General features: G+C 46.3%; 1 protein-coding gene across 5 annotated transcripts in view; it reads left to right on the forward strand.

The window, feature by feature from the left end:
- Positions 1-24,217, forward strand: part of LOC146808711 (cell adhesion molecule CEACAM6-like) — a 344,246-nt gene that overhangs the window by 260,519 nt on the left and 59,510 nt on the right. The window contains exons 10-11 of one of the 5 annotated variants that reach the window (XM_085615523.1): positions 17,144-17,217; positions 17,316-17,352. The exons of the other annotated variants lie outside the window; for them this stretch is intronic. Of the exons in view, the coding sequence (XP_085471649.1) occupies positions 17,144-17,187 (44 nt within the window). The 3' untranslated portion in view covers positions 17,188-17,217; positions 17,316-17,352. Of the gene's footprint in view, positions 1-17,143; positions 17,218-17,315; positions 17,353-24,217 lie in introns of those variants that run through there. 5 annotated transcript variants of the gene reach the window in all.

A 24,217-nucleotide genomic window follows, 5' to 3' on the forward strand; every position in this document is an offset into this window, starting at 1 on the left:
GATAGCCTTTCCACAATGAAAAACGAATTACGCTGTAATTCACTATCAGGACATGTCACGCACCAGTACATGTACTTCCTTTGATATACAGTGCACCCTTAGGGGGGACTTATATGTAAGAAAAGGGATGATTAGGGCCTGGCAAGTGGGTGCACTTGCCAGCCCAACATGGCAGTTACAAACTGTATGCAGACACTGCAGTGCCAGGTCTGAGAACCCTTTACACCGCTGCTTGAGTGGGTGGCACAATCAGTGTTACAGGCCTACCAGCAGCATTTGCTTTACAGGCCCTGACACCCTCAGTGCACTTTACTAGGGACTTACTAGTAAATCAGATAAGCCAAGCATCGTAACACCAATCCTTAACACGATTTACAATAGGAGCACTTGCACTTTAAAAACTGAGCAACAGTGAGAAAGTGTGCAGAGAAACTAAACCAGCAAAAACAGAGTTAAAACTGGGAGGTTAGAAAGCAAAAAGACTGGGGAAACATGGCAAAAGTTGCCAGGTCTAACAATCCCTCTCCCTCCTCTCACCCTTGCTCCCCCTTCTCTGCCTTTTTGACTCACCCTTCTTCCCCTCTCACTCCTCCCTATTACCCTTCCATCCCTCTTCTTCACCTTCCCCTTTCTCCACCTCACCCTTCTCTTTCCTATCAGTTTAGGACCCGAGGCGTAATAGCGGTGCTATAAGCAACGCTACTGGAATTTACGAAACAGGGAAGCACCAAATTATTCCGCAGGGGTAACTAAATTTTGCATCGTAATGTGAGGTAACATCACATCATTATTTTGCCCTGAAAAAGGTTTTACTTTCTTAGTACCAGTTTGAAATGTAAGCACAGCAGTAAGCGGCTGAACAGTGATGAGAAAACCTTTGTGAAGGGCCTTCGATTGTGCAGCAACACGTGCCTGCGTTTGTAGTAGCTTTTGTTCCATTCATGGTGGCTTTTTTGAATCTGCAAATTATGCAGCAAATGATGGATAATGAGGCTAAATCCATAATCACTAATGAAATGCTGCTGCTGCAGAATCACATATTCCAGTGGCACTGACTATAATCCATTTCTGTATCAATGATGTCCCAGTAATCTGGGAGGGCAATGACACTACAGGAACACATTTCCTGACCTGGCTAAATGTGCAGAATGATTTTCTGAGTTTCACTAATAAGATGAGTAGAAAACAACTTGAGTTTTGAGACCTGAATATAGTTACAGACCAAAGGTAACTGAAGACCACCACTCATGAAAAAACCCCTATGAAGAACAGGCTTCTGCTATACGACAACGTTTGTCCCAGGCACTTAAGAGAGAATCTACCTTTTGGATAGTTTGTAAGAATAAGGAGGAACTACTCTGAGCTGAGTGACTATAAGAAACAAGCCCACCACCTCATTTGCAAACTGAAGGCTAGGAAATATCCAAGCAAAATAGTGTGCCGAGCTAAAAAGCAGGCTCAAAATAATAACAGTGATGCCCTTCTAGGACCTTCACCACAGAAAGACAAAGAAGAAAGACCGATCTATATTACCACTTTCAAAATAGCATCAAATTTAGTAACAACAATCATCCCAAAACACTGGCATGAATTGAATAATGGATCCTTATCTATACCACGTGTATGTTTTCCCACAGACGCGGAAAGAGCCTAAAAGATATGTTGGTACACCCACGCCCCAACAAAACGCAGGATACCACAGAGAATTCACGGAGCACCATGACACCAACCATGGGCCACTACCCATGTGGCACCTGCAGTGTCTGCCACCTGGCTAAACCAACAAAAACAGTGTTTTTTAATAACCAAATGACCTGGCAATTAAGGAATTTCACCAACTGCAATACACAAAGAGTGGTATACTTAATAACATGCCCATCTAACCTACATTATGTAGGTATGACAACCAGAAAGATAAAAAACAGAATTTGCAAGCACTGCAGCAACCTTAAGTGTGGCGGTGCACCCACACAGATGTCAACCCATTATATGGAAAAGAAACATACAGTGACTACCAATGGGTCTTCCTTGAGCACGTAAAAGACACTGTGAATTCTTAACCATGTTTTTTTGACAGGGAACAACGTTGGTTGTTCAAACTCAAAATGCATATTGATGGTCCGAACGACAGAATCCCGTGGGGCCGATTCATTAATTGAGACAAGGCTGTATGGGATTTATATTTCATAGTACAATGTATTTTATATAAAAAAAAGAACGCACAAAAACAGAGACTTCTGTTCTGTTTTGAATCCACCTCATAGTGTCACTTCACCCATTTTTAAACACCATCAACTGTGTTCAAATTGTTTTCGTATTACAGAACATCACTCTCAAATATTATGTTCCTCTACAAGGACTAACTACATAATAGCCTTTTGAAATATGGTCAGGGAATGCCATCCCAGCATTTCCTGGGCACCGACCGTATACTTTGATGGAATCAGAGAAATGTTCCATTATAGACCGCCATTTTGACTAGGATGGCGGTCTACCTTTTTTCTCAGAGGGACAAGGACGCAACGTCCCGAAGTGTCTCACCAAAATTAACACTCCGTCCGGCACCGGTTCAGCAATATGCAGTGTATGAGAATAGGTGTCAGAGAAGAACGTTTGCCTTAATGTGGTAAGCACGGCGCCAACACTTTTTCTAACTTTCCTAAACACGGCTTTAGCTGCCACAGTGTACAGACCGCTCTTTTTAAGCCAGCATTGTTTCTAATGGTTGTATGACATAATTTCGACAGACAGAAAATCGACCTACAAATATATCGCAACAAAAATATCGATGTCAAGAATATCGACATCCTATCTACAACATGGTAAGTACAAAAATATCGAAAATTAAATATCGATGTCAAAAATATCGTTATTAAAAATATCGGTTTTTTTTACTTTAAAAGTATATGTAAAATAAACCAAATTATACTTAGAAATTAAATAAACATAATTAAATATATTGTATAATATTTAAAATATATAATTAATATACATAATTTAATAAAACTTTAATTAAACATTTACTAATAATTTCTGTAACGTATAAATTATTACATGTTTTTAAAAATTACCAATACATCTATACACATAAAATAATAACATTAATAAATATTTAATATTTACATATAGCAAATAATAATCAATATTTTTAATGTGAATAATTTTTATTATTAATGATATATTACAATAGCAAAAATAATACAAAACATATGAAATATCAGACACAATAAAACTACTAGTCCAACTCCAACAAAAACAACAGAATGTAAAATGTTGGATACCGTAGGGGTAAAAATTACTATTCCGGGGCGTGGCCAAGATGGCGGGGTGAGCGGACGCTTCCTCCCGTAGCTCCTCCGGCCCGGCCAAGCTAAAGCCCTTTTCTTATGCTTCTCTCCCCCCGCTGAGGCTCAGCGCGGGAGAGGAGCGTGGCGGAACATCAGGGGCACACATCGGTGCTGTTTTGGTCCGGATCGCCCCGGAGGAACCCCCCCAAAAGTTCGCCCGAGCTCAAGGGACGACGGCGGCGAGCCCGAGGGGCGGAGCGTATTGGAGAGCTGTCCGGGCGCCTCGGTTGGGCCTGGTGCTGAAAGTTGCGGTCTGGAGGGGATCTGGCCCGCCGCTCGACGGTGACTGAGGGAGCCTGGCGGGAAGGGGCCCGACAGTGTGGAAGGCTTGGGACGGGTGCCCCGGCGCTCGGACTGGTGACGGCGACACCTTGCACTGCGGAGGCCCTGACCCCTAGCCGAGGTACGGCGGACTCTTTGTTGGGGTCGGATCATCTGGCCCCCTGTGCGTGACAAACGGGGGCCGGTGGTGGAACTTATTTCACTGCGGGGTGCCTCGGAGGCCCCGGGGGTGTCGCCGGGCCTAGTCGTTGTGGCCTGCTCCGCCCGGCCGCCATTTTGTCCCCGAAGGAGCAGTGGTGGCGGCCTCCGCTGGAGTCCTGGATGTTGGCTGCACGCGACCTCCCGATATTGCTGGATTGACTACCGGAGGGATGGGCTGTTGGGACCCCTCCGCTGCGGCCCCCTCGGTTGTCTCACACTAGCTCTTGCGGCTGACGGTGACCGGGCTAGGCCGCCATTTTGTCACCTGTGACGCAGCGACCTCACTTGTGGGGGATACCTGGGCCGAGTGCTTGCCGGCGGCTGGGCATCTCTGGGGCGCCTGGATCGGGGCCCGACTGCGGAGCTGGCGATGGCTGGAAAAGGAGGCCCGAAGAAAGGGGACCGTACTCTGCCGGACATGCTTGGCAGGGCCCAGCACTTGCGGGATAGGACACAGCCCTCGCCGGGGCCCTCTCGGGCTCCGGCGGATGTGACTGGAGGGGAGCCCCCCATCACGAGGGCCTTCATGGAGGAACTGTTTAGCTCCCTCAGGGAGGACTTCCAGACACTGAAGCGGGAGGTGGCCAGCGAGGTCCGAGAAGTGCGCAGAGAGGTGGAGGGCCTAGGTGAGCGCGTGGAGGCGGTGGAGACGGAAGGCCAACAGCGAGCGGAGGAGATAGTCCACCTCCAGCAGGACGTTCTTCGCCTCCGGGAACAGTGTGTGGAGCTCCAGGCCCACTCTGAGGACCTTGAGAACAGATCTCGGAGGAACAACATCCGAGTGCGTGGCGTGCCGACTGCGGATGAGGGGTCCGATCTGGGGGGCTACCTGGGGGCCCTGTTCCGAGAGATCCTGGGGGAGGCCGCGGACTTTCCCATCAGCATCGACAGGGCGCATAGGGTTGGCCGTCAGCGCCAGCCATCGGCGCCCCCACCGGACATTCTGGCCTTCCTGCCCGACTTTCCGCTAAAGGAGCGTATCATGGCTGAAGCCCGCAGGAAACAGCCCCTGACCTTTCGGGATCGGCCGGTGGCGCTTTACCAGGACCTCTCCGCCATCACTCTGCAGAAACGCAGGTCCTTTAGGATTGCCACTGACTTTTTGCGCGAGCATGAGACGCCGTACTCTTGGGGTCACCCCTTCCGCTTGATTTTTCGGTGGAACGGAGTATTACATCAGCTACGCTCCTTGCAAGACATTTGTGGTGTCCTGGGGCTCACGGCGGCGGAGGAGGAGGGAGCTACGCCGTCGTGGAGGTCCTCGGAGGGACGGCATCGGCGGAGGTCATCGAGGCGGCGCTCAGCGACCAGTGCAGGGTGCCCGGACTCCCCTACCATTAGGGCAGACAGGGCCGACGCCCTGAGGGCGGCGGCCGGGGACTCGATCGGCTCCTCTAGCGTGGCCTTGACGGCCTAACACACACTCCGGGGGGAGATGTCTTTAGCTTCTTAACATGCTTGGCACGGGGCGGGGGGGTTGGGGGGGAGCGGGTGGAGGTGAGTGGCTGGACGTCCACTTTGCTATTTTCTACGGACTTGCCCGTTTTGGGGCTTGACTGAGACTATGGGGTGTTTGAGTTTGGGGATGGCTAGTTGCCAAGGTTGTGTTTTGGGTGGGGGAGGGGGTTGTTTTGGGGTTGGGAAGGTCCCGTCCGATGTTGTCTATGCTCGCTTTGTTTTGGCTTGTCCCGCGCTGCGGCCCCGCGCGCCCCACCCGCTGATTCCCTATCCATTGCATGGCGCTCCCGATCCCTGCGAGGAATGCCGGGCCTAAAGGTAGTGACCCTTAATGTTCAGGGTCTGAATAACCCGGTGAAGCGCAGAGCGATCCTGTCGTTGCTGGAGGGGACGCAGGCGGACATTTGCCTTTTGCAGGAGACACACTTATTGCCCCGAGACTGCCATAGGATGCGCTCTGCTAAGTTCCCCACCCAGTTCTTTTCCTCGGCAGCGAACAAGACGGCGGGGGTAGCCATTCTCCTAGCGAGCTCCTTTCGGGGGGAGGTGTTGCATAAGTGTGCTGAACAGAAGGGGAGGCTCCTTGCGTATCGCATGCGCCTGGGAGGCATAGCATTTACGGTCGGCTCCGTCTATAGCCCAAACGATCACCAAGAGCGCTTCCTAGATTCCGCGCTGGTAGATGTCACTGCTTCCCCAGACCGACACATTATCTTGGGGGGAGACCTCAACATTGTCTTTGACTCTGTGATGGACAGATCGGCGCAGCGCTTCCCGCAGACGGGGGAACTGTCCCAGGCTGGGAAGGCCCGGATTGCGGAAATGGACTTGCACGACCTCTGGCGCTCCATGCACCCCACGGATAGGGACTACTCTTTCTTCTCGCACGCACACCGCACCTACTCACGGCTGGACTACCTCCTGGTGAGTGGTCCGATGCGTGCCGCTGCCACGGCGGCGGACATCGGGGTCCTGACCCTGTCTGACCACTCCCCAGTCACCGGCGTTTTCCAGTGGCCGGCGGCCTCCCCCTCTCGGGGGATGTGGCGCCTCCGGGATACACTCCTACACAAAAAGTCGGTGGTGCAACGCGTCGGGGAGGTCATACGGGACTATCTCACTCACAACAGCAACACGGACACCTCGCAGGCGACACAGTGGGCGGCACTGAAGGCCGTCCTACGGGGGGAATTCATCTCTATCTCTGCGGCCGAGAATAAGGAGCGACAACTGAAGAGGGATGAGTTGACAGCTCAAGTCCGGGAGCTTGAGCAGGTCCACCGCCGTACGGGAGCGCCGAGGGTCTGGAGGCAGTTGAAGGCAGCGAGGAAGCTCCTCTCGGCTCTGGACCTTGACAGGGCGGAGTACGCCGCCTTACGTTTGAAACATGCCTACTACACTGGGGGGGACAGATGTGGCAAGCTCCTAGCACACCGGCTCCGGGTCGCGCAACAGCGCAGCGTCGTGAAAGAATTGGTGGGTGCGGACGGGGGGGTTGTCTCCGGAGACGCGGAGGTAGCGGAGTCTTTCCGCGGCTTCTACGAGGCGCTGTATGCTGAGGAGCCCTCCCCGCCACGGGCTGCCGATAGCTATTTGGAGTCGGTGACCCTCCCGGTACTGGACCCGGCTCAGGCTGACCACCTGGAGCGGGACATCCATGTGGAAGAAGTGATTTCAGCTATTGCGCGGCTGAAACATGGCAAGGCCCCGGGCCCGGACGGGTACACGTCGCTATTCTACAAGACTTTTTGCACGGCCGTGGCCCCTGTCCTTACGCGGCTGTTTAACTCTTTCTCCGAACCGGGAGCCATCCCTCCGGATCTCCTGAGGGCGACGGTCGCGGTTATCCCGAAGCCCGGGAAGGACCGGGCCCTCTGCGGCTCGTACCGGCCCATCTCGCTTTTGAATGTCGACCTCAAGTTGTACACGGGGATTCTCGCAGCCAGGCTGGGTCCACACCTCCCCGACCTGGTGGAGGCGGACCAGGCTGGTTTTGTGCCCGGTAGACAGACGGTTGACAACACCAAGAGGGTGACACATGTTCTGGAGAAGGCCTCGAGGATCTCCGGGGAGCGGATGCTGTTGTCCGTTGATGCGGAGAAGGCCTTCGACAGAGTTCACTGGCCGTATCTTGAGCGGGTCCTCAAGAAACTGGGAATCGGCGATAAGTTCCGCACCATGGTATTTAATTGCTATAAGCATCCTTCAGCGTCGGTGCGGGTAAACGGGTGTAGCTCTGGTGGCTTTGCCATCGAGCGCGGCACGCGGCAGGGCTGCCCTCTCTCGCCGCTCCTGTTTGCCCTCTACATGGAGCCGTTTGCTCAGAGGATTCGTGACAATCCGGATGCTGTCGGGGTCCGGATGGGCCAGTACGTCCACACCGTCAGTCTCTACGCGGATAATGTCCTGCTGACTTTGGACGACCCTAGGAGGTCGCTGCCTGCTTGCCTCCGAGAGTTGGACGCCTTTGCGGGGGTGGCCGGCTTCAAAATGAATATGAGCAAGTCGATGGCATTGGACGTGTCCCTGGCGGCGGAAACCAGGAGGGATCTCCAACGGCTCTTCCCCATGCAGTGGTCCTCGTCCACGGTGCCGTATCTGGGGATTCTGCTGGCGCCTACATTATCGGAGATGGTTACGGCCAATTATGCCTCCCTCAGCAGGAAGATCAAGGACGAGCTTGGCCGCTGGAATAAAGGTCTGCTGTCCTGGCTGGGGCGAATCGCGGCGGTCAAAATGACGGTGCTGCCCCAGATACTATATCTTTTCCGAGCCCTTCCGCTCCAACCCCCGGTGGGCTGGCTACGACAAATGCAGGCTGACATCTCCCGCTTTGTCTGGCAGGGCCGCAGGCCACGCATGAAGAGGGTCCTCTCCACGCTTGCTCCGGAGGCGGGGGGTCTCGGCATTCCAGACCTCCGTAAGTACTTCCAGGCGGCACAGCTCCGCTATCTGGTGGAGTGGAGCAGGTGGGAGTCCGACAAACATTGGCTCTTCCAAGACCAGGCAGTGGCGGGCCGCACCTTACAAGAGGTTCCATTCCTGCGCCGCGCGCATCGCCCCCCTAATCTTTACGCTTCCTTTGTTACGCGGGTCCCCCTGCGTGTGTGGGACGCGGTCTGTGAGGCCCGGGGCCTTACCACCTTCCCTTCGCCGCTCACGCCCATTGCGGGCAACCCGGACTTCTCCCCAGGGATGGAGCCGGGGGTTTTCTCCCACTGGGTGCAGGCGGGCTGCAGGGCACTTTTCCAGATCTATGGCCCGGAAGGAGTGGTTCCTTTTCAGCAACTCCGCCAGGAGTTCGGCCTGACGGAGCTGGACAGATTGCGCTACATGCAAGTTCGGCATTGGGCCCTCCAGCCTCAGGTGCGTGCCACCGCTGCCCGTCCAATTACACCATATGAGCGGTGGTTGGCTACTCGGACCTCCGACGCTAAACTGATCACTGATCTGTATAAACACCTACAACCCCCGCCGTTTCTCTACTACAATCCGGGGAGGGAGCGTTGGCACAGGGAATTGGGTAGGACACTTAGCCACAAGGAATGGGACAAAATTGCGTATCGGGCGCGGCACTCTGCATATCACACGGGCCTTACGGAGACCTTCACTAAGGTGTCCACATACTGGTACTACACCCCGGAGAGACTGTATGAAATGCATAGACACACTGACAAGGGGTGCTGGCGGAGCTGCGGGCAGGAAGGTACCCTTACACACGTCCTATGGGATTGCCCAGTGCTGACCGCCTACTGGAAGGAAGTCTTGGACGAGGTGGAGGAGCACTTTGGGATAGAGCTGCCGCGACTCCCGGCGTATGTCCTGCTGGGCCTCCCCAATGACCTAATGTACCCACTGAAGTCCCGCAGGGGTCGGCAGATTGCGATAGCGCTGGGGTCTGCGGTTCAGAACATTCTAGTCCACTGGCGCACTTCCACCGTCCCCTCCATCACCGGTTGGTTGCACAGGCTCTGGCATGTGCTGGGGATGGAGAAGCTGTCGCTTACGGTTGCGGGGGAGATAGACCAATTTGAAGAGCTATGGCAACCCTTTCTAGCGCTGCTGTCCACTGAATTCCGGGAGCTCACCTGCCCGAGGTATCTTAGGCTTCTCAGGCTGCGGCCGCCGGTGACCCCGGCGGACTAGTTTACATGTGAGATGGGGACCCCCCGGGGGGGGGGGGGGGGGTGCGGGGCTTCCTGGTTAGGGCTACTTTGCTGCGGGACCATAGGACGGGGGGGAGGGGGGAGTGTGGTTGTTTAGTTACTGGGAGGATGGGGGATGGGAGGGGGAGGATTGTGTTCTGTTGAGGTGTTGATTGGGGGGGGGTTTTACTGCTCAGCTTTGGGGTGTCGGATACGTGCGTGGGATTCCACAGCTTGTAATCCTAGCGTTCATTTACTGTGTTCTTCCCTCTGAGCCAACGCGTCACCTATTGCCAACCCTCTGGAGATGCATCCCTTCTTCTTTGATTGTATTCCATGTATCCTGCCTCCTGTCCCCCTCCCCCATGGTTTGTTTTGTCTCAATAAAAACGTTTTAAACATAAAATTACTATTCCAACTCCAGAGAGTGCAATAGTAGGGAAAGCGTTGGATAGCGTAGGGGTAAAAATTACTATTCCAACTCCAAAGAGTGCAACAGTAGGGAAAGCGTTGGATAGCGTAGGGGTAAAAATTACTATTTCCACTCCAGAGAGTGCAACAGTAGGGAAAGTGTTGGATAGCGTAGGGAAAATAATTACTATTCCAACTCCAGAGAGTGCAACAGTAGGAAAAGCGCTGGATAGCGTAAGGGTAAAAATTACTATTCCAACTCCAGAGAGTGCATCAGTAGGGAAAGCGTTGGATAGCGTAGGGGTACAAATTACTATTCCCACTCCAGTAAGTGAAACAGTAGGTAAAGCGCTGGATAGCGTAGGGGTAAAAATTACTATTCCAAATCCAAAGAGTGCAACAGTAGGGAAAGCGTTGGATAGCGTAGGGGTAAAAATTACTATTCCAACTCCAAAGAGTGCAACAGTAGGGAAAGCGTTGGATAGCGTAGGGGTAAAAATTACTATTCCAACTCCAGAGAGTGCAACAGTAGGGAAAGCGTTGGATAGCGTAGGGGTACAAATTACTATTCCCACTCCAGTAAGTGAAACAGTAGGGAAAGCGCTGGATAGCGTAGGGGTAAAAATTACTATTCCAACTCCAAAGAGTGCAACAGTAGGGAAAGCGTTGGATAGCGTAGGGGTAAAAATTACTATTCCAACTCCAGAGAGTGCAATAGTAGGGAAAGCGTTGGATAGCGTAAGGGTAAAAATTACTATTCCCACTCCAGAGAGTACAACAGTAGTGAAAACGCTGGATAGCGTAGGGGTACAAATTACTATTCCCACTCCAGTAAGTGAAACAGTAGGAAAAGCGCTGGATAGCGTAGGGGTAAAAATTACTATTCCCACTCCAGTAAGTGAAACAGTAGGGAAAGCGCTGGATAGCGTAGGGGTAAAAATTACTATTCCAACTCCAGAGAGTGCAACAGTAGGAAAAGCGCTGGATAGCGTAGGGGTAAAAATTACTATTCCAACTCCAGAGAGTGCAATAGTAGGGAAAGCGTTGGATAGCGTAAGGGTAAAAATTACTATTCCCACTCCAGAGAGTGCAACAGTAGGGAAAGTGTTGGATAGCGTAGGGAAAAGAATTACTATTCCAACTCCAGAGAGTGCAACAGTAGGGAAAGCGTTGGATAGCGTAGGGGTAAAAATTACTATTCCAACTCCAGAGAGTGCAACAGTAGGGAAAGCGTTGGATAGCGTAGGGGTACAAATTACTATTCCCACTCCAGTAAGTGAAACAGTAGGGAAAGCGCTGGATAGCGTAGGGGTACAAATTACTATTCCCACTCCAGTAAGTGAAACAGTAGGGAAAGCGCTGGATAGCGTAGAGTTAAAAATTACTATTCCAACTCCAGATAGTAAAACAGTTGGGAAAGCACTGGATAGCATAGGGATTCTATAAACATAATAACCAATTAAATAATTAGTTATAAAAAAATAGCATATTAATAATTAATTTACAAAATATGTATTATTAAATACCAATTATTTAAAATAATTATTTATAGAAATAACTTTAAATTACATCCTACACTATTCCCCCTTTAACACACAACACACTACACATACAAAATACACAATACATTTAAATATCAGTTTATCTATTATTTACATTTCATAATACATTCTTTATAATTAATATACTTATTATTTACAAATTTATACATATTAACTACCAAATTACAATTATTCACAAATTAATTATTAATTAACAATACATTAATTAGCAATAACAACAAATAACATGGAATAATAAATTATTTATATTTACTATATTTAACGTACTAATAACAATTAAATACCAATTAATAATTAATTAACAATTAATTATTATTAATTACAAATAAATAAAAATTATCAGTAATTATTTGAATTTAATTACATCCCACCCTATTCCCCTATAAACCCACAACCCACTACACATAAAAATTCACATAATTAATTTAATCATCAATTAATCACTTAATAAAATTAAATCACCAATTAATTAGTAATTAACAATTAATTAATTAACAATACTAATAAAAAAATATTAATATTAAACTAATTATAACTTATATAATTAACCAATTAATAAAATTAATTTACAATTAATAATTAATTAACAATTAATTAATCAATTAATATATTTAATTAACAATTAGTAATTAATTAACAATTAATTAATCATAAATACCAATTAAACAATACATATTAATTAATTAAAATTAAATTACTTCCCACCCTATTCCCTTATAAACCCACAACCCGTTCTGATACTAAAACGCTAAATTATATTTTACATAATTATTAATCTCTAAACATTTATTTTTAAATGTATTAAAATACATTACAATAGTCTTTAACATACAAATAAAATACATATTAAAATACATTACACTAATAAAATATCGATATTCTTGACATCGAAATTTTTGATTACGATATTACTTACATCTATATTAATAACTTCGATATTATTAACTTCGATAATACTTACCTTGGGGTCGATATTCTGTCCATCGATATTCTTGACTTCGATATTCTTTACCTACGATATTTACAACTCGATATACTTGTAGTTCGAAATTTAAAACTCGATATTTAGACTGCTCATCGTTTCTAATATCCTCCAATGCCTCGCTCAGCTCCAGTGTAGCCATTAGCCTGGGAATACGGCACTTACCCTTTGCATTTTCTTTTGACACTGATGCCCATATTCAGACCACATAGAACCACCCGAAGTACTTTAGAAATGAGGAGTCAATCAAAGATGCTGCATCTAGGGCCTCAATTGAGTCTACAATTAAAAACTATCTGAAAGTAACATGATCTCTGGTACTTCCCCGACTACCCACTGGGATGCTCTCAAGGCCACTGTTAGGGGTACCTTAATTGAAATTCAATCTAAATTAAACAAATCCCACTGCAGGAATCTCGACTTCTTGGAGAAAGACATTAAAGCTTTGGAAACAGTACACATCTCCCATCCGGACACGCAAACCCTCTCTACTCTCTCCAACAAGAAATACGAATACAATAGAATTCTGAGTGAAAGGGCATGGATTTGGATTAATAAATACAAGTCCCTTAAACTCTGTGAAGTCAATAAGGCAGGGAAAATCCTGGCCTCATACTTAAAACATAAACAAAACCGTAGGGGCATTAACTCTCTCAAAGACAATTTTAATGTTCCTCACTCGAACCCTGATACATTCATAGGGATTCTGAGGGACTTCTATGTATCTCTTTACTGGGAAGACTCTGCCCCCACAGTAGAGGAGTGTCAGAAATATCTCGAGGAGTCTACACTCCCATTCAACACTGACCAGGAAAAAATGCTGCTTAGTAAACCAATAACGCTGGAGGAAGTGTCCAAAGCAGTCGACCCCCTCAAACCTAACAAGACTCCAGGCCCTTATGGCCTTACAGCGAAATTCTATAAATCATTTGCCTCTGTACTTAATCCTACTTTACTGGAATTATTCCAACACTTCTCAGTCTCAAGTTTCATAACTGGCTCGACCAGCGAAGCCACATAGTGGTTATCCCAAAAGAGGGTAAGGATCCCCTACTGGTAAAAAATTATAGACCAATTTCTTTAAGTAATCTAGATGCAAAAATCTATGCCAAAATCCTCTGTAAAAGTCTAGAACCGCTGTTGCCAACCTTAATTAATCATTCCCAGGAAGGATTCATGAAAAATAGACTATCCAGCGACAATACTCGTCTCCTCTGTCACATTATTGAGAAAGCCAAACTTTCCATCTCCGATGCTGTGGCTGTCACCCTCGATGCTGAGAAAGCATTTGACAGGGTCTCTTGGTCCTTCCTTCGAGAGACTCTGTTGAAATACAACCTGGGTGAGACCTCCACAAGGATGATCATGGCCCTGTACAGCACCCCCTCCACTAGAGTCCGTTCTGACGGGCTCCTATGCTCTTCTTTCAAACGCTAGAAAGGGACCTGGCAGGGCAGCCCATTATCTCCGTCCCTCTTGATCCTGACACTGGAATCACTCCTCCAGAGGATCCGCTCAAATGCCTGCATTTTTGGTGTCACCTTCAACCAAAAGGCAATAAAGGTGGCGGCATACGCGATGATATTTTGATTATGACGGAGGACGTGACACGCTCAATTTCCTCTCTATTAGAGACAATCAAAAGCTATGCTAGGGTGTCCGGCTACAAACACAATAAAGGCAAGTCTGAAATCATGGATTTAAACACGCTTTGCTCAATTGATCTCTTTATTTCTACAGGTTTAACCTGGCAACCCCACTTCAGTAAATATCTGGGCCTAGAATTCAACGCACACTTATTCGAATCACTGCAACATAATGTAAATGTATCATTGAAAAAGGTTGAAAGCGACCGACTGCAAAGATGGCGGCCGCTAGTCAGCCGTCTGAGAGATGAGCTCCTCACTGAGCTCCCCTTCACTGTAGGACGGCTGCTGCAAATTACCAAGGCGGCAATCACGGCGGGAAAGCTCAGAGAAAACTTTCTTACGAGGAAATTCTAACCGCGGCAATTTCAAACACAACGGCAGCATTGTTTCCTGCTCGCTCGTATATCGCCTACCTGCGAGGAGGAGGAGGAGGCGGCAGGCTACTGCTTGGACTGGAGCTCGGACCGGAGCATGCCAGGGCAGCGTTTCAGCTGCTCGCTGCCTGGAACAGCTCGTAATTGACTGGGAAAGAGGGAAAGGGGGAGTCTGGCTGCCTGGTTGCCGGCTGATATGTTGAGGCGGCGGTGAGACCGATGTAAGGACGACGGTGTGATCCATATGAGCACTATACCGAGGGGAAGGACAAAAAACTTTGCCGGTAAGTGCATAGATTGCCTGTTTAGTCGGAGAATATGTAACTTGGATGAAACGCTGGTACTGGACTAATGTGCTGATTCTAAAAGGAAAAAAGAAAACAGCTTTGAGAATATATAAAGGGCTAAGGGCTCTGTACTATAGGGAGGCAAGTCATACCTCAGTTAAGGATTGCAGACTGAGGCACGAAGCAGACATTATGCCCCCAAAATCAATGCGTGGTGGCAAAAGACGTGGTGTGACGGAACCTATGGTTGGAAGCAAATTGGAAGCTCTATCTAAGTTAGGTATTAATGCTAAAGCCGCTCTGGAAGGCGCCGTCGGTGATATGAATGCACAGGCCGGGGAGCATAAGCTGATTATGAAAAAAAATCCCTTAAATGTTCACAAATGCTAAAAAGAACAATGAGGATATTAAGGAGAAAATGGTAGGTGCTGAGATTCCGGCTGGGATTGACAGCACTGATACTGCATTGATTAAAACACATTCTAATAAGGAAAAGGGATCCACATCGACCTTAGGCCAGGCTACCTCCGAGTTGCCACAGGATATAACAGCGGTAAGGTCTGACATTGCAGCTGGAGACTTACAATGTTCTCAAGATACTCCCACGCAGGATTCCACGTCAGACCATGATTTAAAAAGCAGGAGTACACCAAAATCCCTCAAAGAGGGCGACTCGGGGGAATAATACTATTCCCTTTCAGAGTCCTCGGATCTATCAGAAGAGGATCAAGATGGGCAGGACGAGCAAGATGGGGGACCAAGTTCTGGCTCTTTGGAAGGGTCTGCAATCAGCTTATGGAATGAATCGACCGCTTCAAACATGGAAAAGGCAAATTTGGATATCACTATGTTACAAAGTGGATTGATAAATACAGCAAAGGCACCCCATTCGGGGACAGCTAAAAGTCTGATGTGGGAGATCTCCCTGACTCCTGAGTCTCGACCCCCAGCTACAGAATCGACAGATCTAGCTCTGGATAATGGTGGTGAGGTAGGGGGTCAGGTGGTGGATCAGATGGGAGAAATATCGCTGGCTGCTATTTACCAATCCATCGTGGATCATAGGCCTGAAAGCCGAACTGAAAACCTTAAGACCAATACCGCTTGCCGGAAACTCCAGAACACAGTCAGAAAAATTGCAAAAACCTGCAATGAATTTACGGACAGAATGAATGAGGCAGAGGCGAGAATATCAATCCTAAAGGATGAGGTAATAGCACAGAAAACCCACCCTTTATGCTATGACCTCTAAGAAAGATGACACTCAGATGAAAATCGTGGAGTTGGAGAATAACTTTTTAGCGCGTCAGGCTGTATAGGATCTGGCTCGACCAGACAAGAAGCGGCATGGAAAGGGTTCTCAGTTCTTCGTAAGTGTCAGGACTGTCAGGCCACATTCAAAGAAACCACTCACTGTAAGAATTAATGTCTTAAGATCTAATAATTCCATAAGAAAGCGCTTTATGCTGAGCCAGTCTAAGAATAGATTTGCATCTAAAATGGCCGCTAGGCTAGTAACTGGAGAGCAGCAGGTTAGCGCTCTAGTGTCTCACAGCAATCACCAAGATCCAGATGTCGGGCCGTTGGAGTGGCGCACTTCACCACCATTCTGAGGAGAGAAGGTCACACAGAAAACGTTGCGTAGTTAGAGAGGGAAAAACTACGTCGCGTATTTCAAATATTCAAAGTTCTTGGTCCGGAGCTAAGGAGGGAAGCATTCTCAAGTAAGACTGTTCTTTTTTGCGAGTTAGTGAGAAAGCTCGCGCTTTAATTCAGGAATAGTTATTTGTAGTCATGCGCATGTGGAGCGATAAATGATCTGAAGATACAGCAAATATATTACGAGAGGAAGCGAGAGCTTCAATTCGGAAGCGTTTATCTGCTAGGCATGCGCAATGAAGAGTGGAAAATAATCTGGAGTGAAAAGCTAAATTAAGTCGCATTTAATAGCCACTAGCGCTGAGTTAGTTCAGGCTTAAGTAAGCAATGGTTACTTACTGTAAATATTATATTTATGGTTGTCAGAGAGCAGCGCTCATATTTGTTTAGTTAAGCAACCGGAGAGAATTGAGAGTCAGTACAAGTCATATTAAGACGCGCTCTCTCTTGTGAGAGTCCCTTGAACAGTATCACCGTCTAGGATCATATTAAGGCAGTCTAGAGCAGAATATAGAAAAAAGGGTTTGTGGTTCTAGGCTACTATATGAGAGGAGTGTCCACAAGAGAGAAAAAACAGTAAGCAAGGATAATAGAAGCAAAATAAGAGTGGAGATATTCTTTAAAACAGGAAAGCAAGAGAAGTTAAGAGAGACTTTCTACTTACCCATTCCGAATCCAGTTAGAGGCTGCAACCATAGTGCTTTGGGTGAGAACACTGTAAAATAAAAGAAAAGAAAGATTTAGGAACTGGGTGGAATAGAAGTTTACACATTCTATTAATTCTAGTTCACAGCACATTGAAGACATCACACACAACAAACAAGAAATAAAGAAGAGAAGCATTGGTCACTTCGGACAGGGTAGGTACACGGTAAAACTAGAGAAGTTCACAGAGAGATAGAACAGGAGAGAGTTTAGAGACAGAAACCTTAACAGAATGTGAAAACTTCTTTTACAGTACATACTCACCTGTACAGCCATTGAGAAGATAGAAGGGTGTCAATACAGAAGAAAAAAAGAAGATGTGAAGTGACTGTCTCTTCTCTGTCCCATCCCCTTTCCCCCCCTTGGGTTTCTGGGGCGTACTCGCATAGAAAGAGCGGGGAGCCCAGAAAGCTAGGAGAGGCATTGGGAACTTGCGGCATTCTGCTCCTGAGCGTTGAGGAAGAGCACAGACCTTGACAGAGTGAAGTGCCTACGTATATATTTCGCACCTGAGCAGAATGGCGGTAGGGTTGGACTTAAAGAAATTAGGAGAAATTATAGAAGGTATCCAACGGAAATTAATTTCAGTTAGAGAGAAGAATTGAGAGTTGAGAAAAGAAACTACAGATTTAACCTTAAAAATGAGTAGTCTAGTGTCTGGCCCAAGTTTAAGATATTCAGCCTATTCAGAAGGGAATCCTAGTAACACTTCAGTTCCCCAACCTAAGGTTACGACTCAAGTAATACATTCCTTATCTCCCGTAATTCCCTTGGCCCCCCCTGAACGTTTCAGTGAAGATCCCCAAAAGGCTCAAGTGTTTCTGACACAATGCACATTACACTTTATGACTTTATGTGTCTCCCAGCACTTTTCCCCGATACACAGTCTCGAGTGGCATTTATTTTGTCTTACTTAAGTGGAGATGCAGCGTCGTGGTCAATGCCCTTGGTGACTCGCAATGCTCCGATATTATATGATTTGGATGAATTCAAGAAAGAATTTCTTCAAATCTTTGACAGGAGAAGAGTTTCGCAGGCTGCAGACAATGAGTTATTAGAAATTAAACAGGGCAATCGAGATCTGGTAGCTTATTTGGCCCAGTTTAATAAGTTGGTTGTAGAAACTGAATGGCCGGAAACCAAGAGAGCAGCTGTGTTTTATCGAGGGTTAAAGGACGAATTAAAGGATGCATTAGCGCAAGGACCCAATAGACCCACAGAGATATCAGCATTAATTGATCTAGTTTTAGAAATCGACTTTCGACAAAGCGAAAGAAGAGGAGAGAAGAAGCAAGATTATCGTCCTAGTGTGGCCAGATTCGATCGAGTAAGATCCGAAGGCAGCAAGGAAAATGACTCCGCGCGTGGGGGAGAACCCATGCAAATCGGAATGATCCGAGGGCCGCTTTCTAAAGAAGAGAAAGAAAAATGGCGAGTGAACAAACAATGCCTTTACTGTGGAGGTGTGGGGCATTTCGTTCGGAATTGTCCCAAAAAACCTAAGCAGAAGCCGTTGGAAAACGCCTTGCACCACCAGTAAGTGGAGTTGGACTGGTGGATGCAGATTCTAAAACAGCTCCAGATGCACATACCTTGGCGAATATCTTGCAGTCTGCAGCTCCGCATTTGGTGGTGATGATGACTCTAAGGTTTGGAGGAAGAATATTAAAGCAAGTCACTGTAATGATTGACTCAGGAGCAACGGGCAATTTTTGTGATTTAAAGTTTGCGGAGAAGATTGGTCTGAAGGCAATCAAGAAAGAAAGAAGGGAGGCTGTTCGAGCGGTTGACGGAACTAATCTTTCGTCAGGACCCATAGCGAGCCATACAGAGTCGGTGGAGTTGGAGTCAGGAGAGGGACATCGAGAAATCTTACAATTCAACTTAATAGATGCCCCACAGTTCCAATTGATATTGGGACTGCCATGGCTCACAGAGCATAATCCTACTATAGATTTGGGAGCTCGCTCAGTAATGCTGAACTCGGACTATTGCAAGGAAAATTGTTATAAAGAATGTCACAGTGATCCAGAAAAAACACAGGCCTTTCATTTGAGTGAAAGTGAATCTACAATTTGTGTGATAAATACGACAGAACTGCCAAAAGAGTATACGGAATTTCAGGATGTTTTTTGTGAAGTGGAAGCGGAGAGGCTTCCTCCACATAGAGACTTTGACTGTAAAATCGATTTGGAACCTGGGTCTAATCTTCCATGCAGCAGAATCTATGCCTTGACGGAGAGAGAAGATGAACACTTGAAGGAGTATATACCAAAGTATCTTGAGAACGGATTTATAAGGTCGTCTCAATCCCCAGTCTCTTCTCCACTTTTTTTCATTCCGAAGAAAAGTGGAGAATTGAGAACCTGCATTGACTATAGGGCAATAAATCGGATAACCGTAAAACATTTATATGCCTTGCCTTTAATCTCAGTATTATTGGATCAGGTGAAAGAGGCTAAAATTTATACCAAATTGGATTTGAGAGGGGCATACTATTTAGTCCGAATTCGAGAAGGGGATGAATGGAAGACAGCTTTTAGGACTAAGCATGGGCTCTTTGAATATCAAGTCTTGCCGTATGGCTTATGCAACGCTCCAGCCGCCTTTCAACATTTCATCAATGATGTGTTGAAAGAATTCATTGACCGGAATGCAATAGTGTACATAGACGATATACTAATCTACTCGAACACCGCAGAAGAACATGAAGAACATGTTAAAAAGGTCCTGCAGAAACTGCGAGAGAACAGTTTATTTGTAAAGTTGGAGAAATGTGCGTTTAGTGTTTCCTCTGTGGAGTTTTGGGGTTTTGTGCTAGCTCCTAGTGGAGTAACCATGGATGAAAACAAGATCCAGGCAGTTTTGGAATGGGAATCTCCTAAGTCAGTGAAAGAAGTTCAAAGTTTCATTGGATTCACTAATTTCTATAGGAGATTCATCCAAAATTTCTCCCAAAAGTTGATTTGAATGACCAGGTTACTTCAGAAGGGGGTTAAGTTTGAATGGACTACAGAAGCAGAGGAATCATTTAATCAACTAAAGAAGGATTTCACCACAGCGCCTATATTGCTTCATCCCGACCCATCAGAGCCATTTTTTGTAGAAACAGGCGCCTCCAATTGGGCTTTGAGAGGAGTGTTATCCCAAAGACACAAGACTACAGGACAACTGCATCCGGTGGCTTATCGCTCTAGGAAACTAACTGCAGCGGAAGTCAACTACACCATTACAGAGAAAGAGTTATTAGCCATCAAAGATGCTTTCAAGGAGTGGAGACACTATCTCATGGGAGCTAGGCATGTGGTGACAGTCTATACAGACCATAGAAATTTGAAATTTTTGAAGTCGGCCAGAACCTTAACTCCAAGACAATTACGTTGGTCATTATATTTCGCCGACTATGACTTCATCATTACCTATCGTCCTGGTGCGCAAAATGGTAAGGCTGATGCCTTGTCTAGAAGAGGAACTGAGGGAGTTTTGGAGGAGGTCAAGACCCAGACAATCATCCCTGCAGAAAAGGTGATTGGAGCAGTTTTGCAAGAGTCTCAGGATGGAAGAAATCAGACCCTCATGTCTTTGAAAGAAATAGAAAAGTGGATGAAAGAAGATTCTGGGCGAGAGATTCGAGAAGGTTTGCCGTATCATCATGGAGCCCTTTACCTGCCAACGCCAGAAATGCAACAAAAGGCCTTGAAGGAAAGCCATGATGATATATTGGCAGGTCATAAGGGAATAATGAAGACTGAAGATCTAGTGAGGCGACGTTTTTGGTGGCCAAGTATGATTAAAGATGTACGACAATATGTGACCACTTGCGAGATCTGTGCTAGGGGAAAGCCGGAGAGGCAAGTCCCCAAGGGGTTACTGCAGCCTCTGCCTACGCCCCCGCACCCATGGCATACCATCACATTAGATTTAATTGTTGATCTCCCATCTAGTAAAGGTTTTGATACTATATTGGTGTGCGTAGATGCGTTACTAAAATGGCCCATTTTATACCCCTAAAAGGAATTCCCACAGCGACAACCTTGGCACATACCTTTAGCCAAAACATAGTTCGAGCCCATGGGATACCTAAGGTGTTGATATCAGACAGGGGTTCCCAATTCATATCCCATTTTTGGAAGGCCTTTACAAAGAAATTAGGTATTGACACCAGGTACACTACTAGTTATCACCCAGAGACAGATGGCCAAACTGAGTGCACCAATCAGGAGTTAGAGCAGTACCTCAGATTGTGTTTGTTAGAACAGGACGGTGATTGGCCGGATTATCTGTGGGTGGCTGAGTTTGCACATAACAATGCAAAAAATATGTCTACAGGTTACTCGCCATTTTATCTAAACACAGGAAGACATCCCCACCAATCTTTAAATTTTCAGGAGGTAGATGTACCAGCGGTAACAGATTTAGTAGAACACATGACACGAGTGCATAAGTTAGCCACCGGAAATTTAACCAAGGCAAAGGAAAGTTATAAGTTTTATGCTGACAGGAAAATAAGAAGAGAACCAGACTTACAAGCAGGAGATAAGGTGTGGTTAAACAGAAAAAATCTTAGACTTAAGGGAGTCAGAAAATTGCAGCCAAGATTTGTAGGTCCTTATGTGATTGAGAAGAAACTAAGTGCAGTAAATTATCAGTTAAGGTTGCCTAAGGGTTTACGGGTACATCCGGTGTTTCATGTCTCTTTATTAAAGAAGGTGTCAAAAGATTTACGGATTAAAAAAAACCCTAAACCAATTCAAACAGAGGTGGGAGAAGAGTTTGAGGTACACCATGTATTAGATTCTAAAGTACTTAATGGCCGACTGTACTATTTGTTGGATTGGAAGAACTGTGGCCCTGAGGAGAGATCTTGGGAGTTGTCTTCAAATGTCCATGCCCCTAGGTTAGTTAGGGAATTTCATAAACGATTTCCAAATAAACCCAAACTGGGAGGACATTCTTTGAGGGGGGGTATTGTCCGGACTGTCAGGCCACATTCAAAGAAACCACTCACTGTAAGAATGAATGCCTTAAGATCTAATAATTCAATTCGAAAGCGCTATATGCTGAGCCAGTCTAAGAATAGATCCGCGTCTATAATGGCTGCTAGGTTAGGAACTGGAGAGCAGCAGGTTAGCGCTCTAGTGTCTCACAGCAATCACCAAGATCCAGGTGTCGGGCCGTTGGAGTGGCGCACTTCACCACGATTCTGAGGAGAGAAGGTCACAGAGAAAACGTTGCGTAGTTAGAGAGGGAAAAACTACGTCGCGTATTTCAAATATTCAAAGTTCTTGGTCCGGAGCTGAGGAGGGAAGCATTCTCAAGTAAGACTGTTCTTTTTGCAAGTTAGTGAGAAAGCTCGCGCTTTAATTCAGGAATAGTTATTTGTAGTCATGCGCATGTGGAGCGATAAATGATCTGAAGATACAGCAAATATATTACGAGAGGAAGCGAGCGCTTCAATTCGGAAGCATTTATCTGCCAGGCATGCGCAATGAAGAGCGGAAGATAATCTGGAATGAAAAGCTAAATTAAGTCGCATTTAATAGCGACTAGCGCTGAATTAGTTCAGGCTTAAGTAAGCAATGGTTACTTACTGTAAATATTATATTTAAGGTTGTCAGAGAGCAGTGCTCATATTTGTTTAGTTAAGCAACCAGAGAGAATTGAGAGTCAGCACAAGTCATATTAAGACGCGCTCTCTCTTGTAAGAGTCCCTTGAACAGTATCACCGTCTAGGATCATATTAAGGCAGTCTACAGCAGAATACAGAAAAAAGGGTTTGTGGTTCCAGGCTACTATATGAGAGGAGTGTCCACAAGAGAGAAAAAACAGCAAGCAAGGATAATAGAAGCAAAATAAGAGTGGAGATATTCTTTAAAACAGGAAAGCAAGAGAAGTTAAGAGAGACTTTCTACTTACCCATTCAGAATCCAGTTAGAGGCTGCAACCATAGTGCTTTGGGTGAGAACACTGTAAAATAAAAGAAAAGAATGATTTAGGAACTGGGTGGAATAGAAGTTTACACATTCTATTAATTCTAGTTCACAGCACATTGAAGACATCACACACAACAAACAAGAAATAAAGAAGAGAAGCATTGGTCACTTCGGACAGGGTAGGTACACGGTAAAACTAGAGAAGTTCACAGAGAGATAGAACAGGAGAGAGTTTAGAGACAGAAACCTTAACAGAATGTGAAAACTTCTTTTACAGTACATACTCACCTGTACAGCCATTGAGAAGATAGAAGAAGATAGAAGGGTGTCAATACAGAAGAAAAAAGAAGATGTGAAGTGACTGTCTCTTCTCTGCCCCATCCCAGAGCGGGTCGCCCGGAAAGCTAGGAGAGGCATTGGGAACTTGCAGCATTCTGCTCCTGAGCGTTGAGGAAGAGCACAGACCTTGACAGAAAGGCCTGATTTTTGCCATTATACGGTTGAGAAGAGGTGATTGCTACGACAACTCATAACCCTGTTTCAGAACAAGGGAGCACAGGCGTTTCTACTCAATCCTGCCACATTAAAAATTGTCAGCAAAGGTCATACAAGATTTTTTACATCAGAAATTCAAGCCAAAGAATATCTGGATTCTATCGGAACCATTTAAAAAAGAAAATGGAATGGACAAACTGTTGGACTCCGGATGGTTGTATTGTCGGACGATATCGGCTTGAGACTATATTATGTGTAATTATGCAACAGCAATAACATATGGACGCACACTTTGGGGGCTTATACCCATTGAAGATAGAAGAAGCGGAGACACCAAGGCGCAAGTCTCTCTCCATCGTAAGGGCCATAAGCCCTTTTGCCTATGTAGAGGGAAATGGGTGGGGGAGGGGGAGAGGTTAGTCGGGGTTAGGGGGGGCACAGGGTTGGGTGAAGATGGGTTTAGTGTTAGGGGTAGACGGGGACAAGGGAAGGGGGGATGGCAAAAAGGGGGAGGGATGAGGGCAAAGATGAGCAAGATAAAAAACAGAAATCAGAGATATCTATTTTTATTGGAAACCACAAAACTGGGGTGCAAAAGCAGCAATGGTCAGATAAGGGAACTAACAGTATAAAGTATGGATAAATTCAGGATCTAGTCATCTAATGTGGGTGGCTTAAATGACAGAAAAAAACGGGAAAAGGTTTTTGAGATACTCAGAACATTGAA

The sequence above is a fragment of the Triturus cristatus genome, chromosome 7 (genome assembly GCF_964204655.1).
Source record: "Triturus cristatus chromosome 7, aTriCri1.1, whole genome shotgun sequence".
Classification (NCBI taxonomy): Eukaryota; Metazoa; Chordata; class Amphibia; order Caudata; family Salamandridae; genus Triturus; species Triturus cristatus.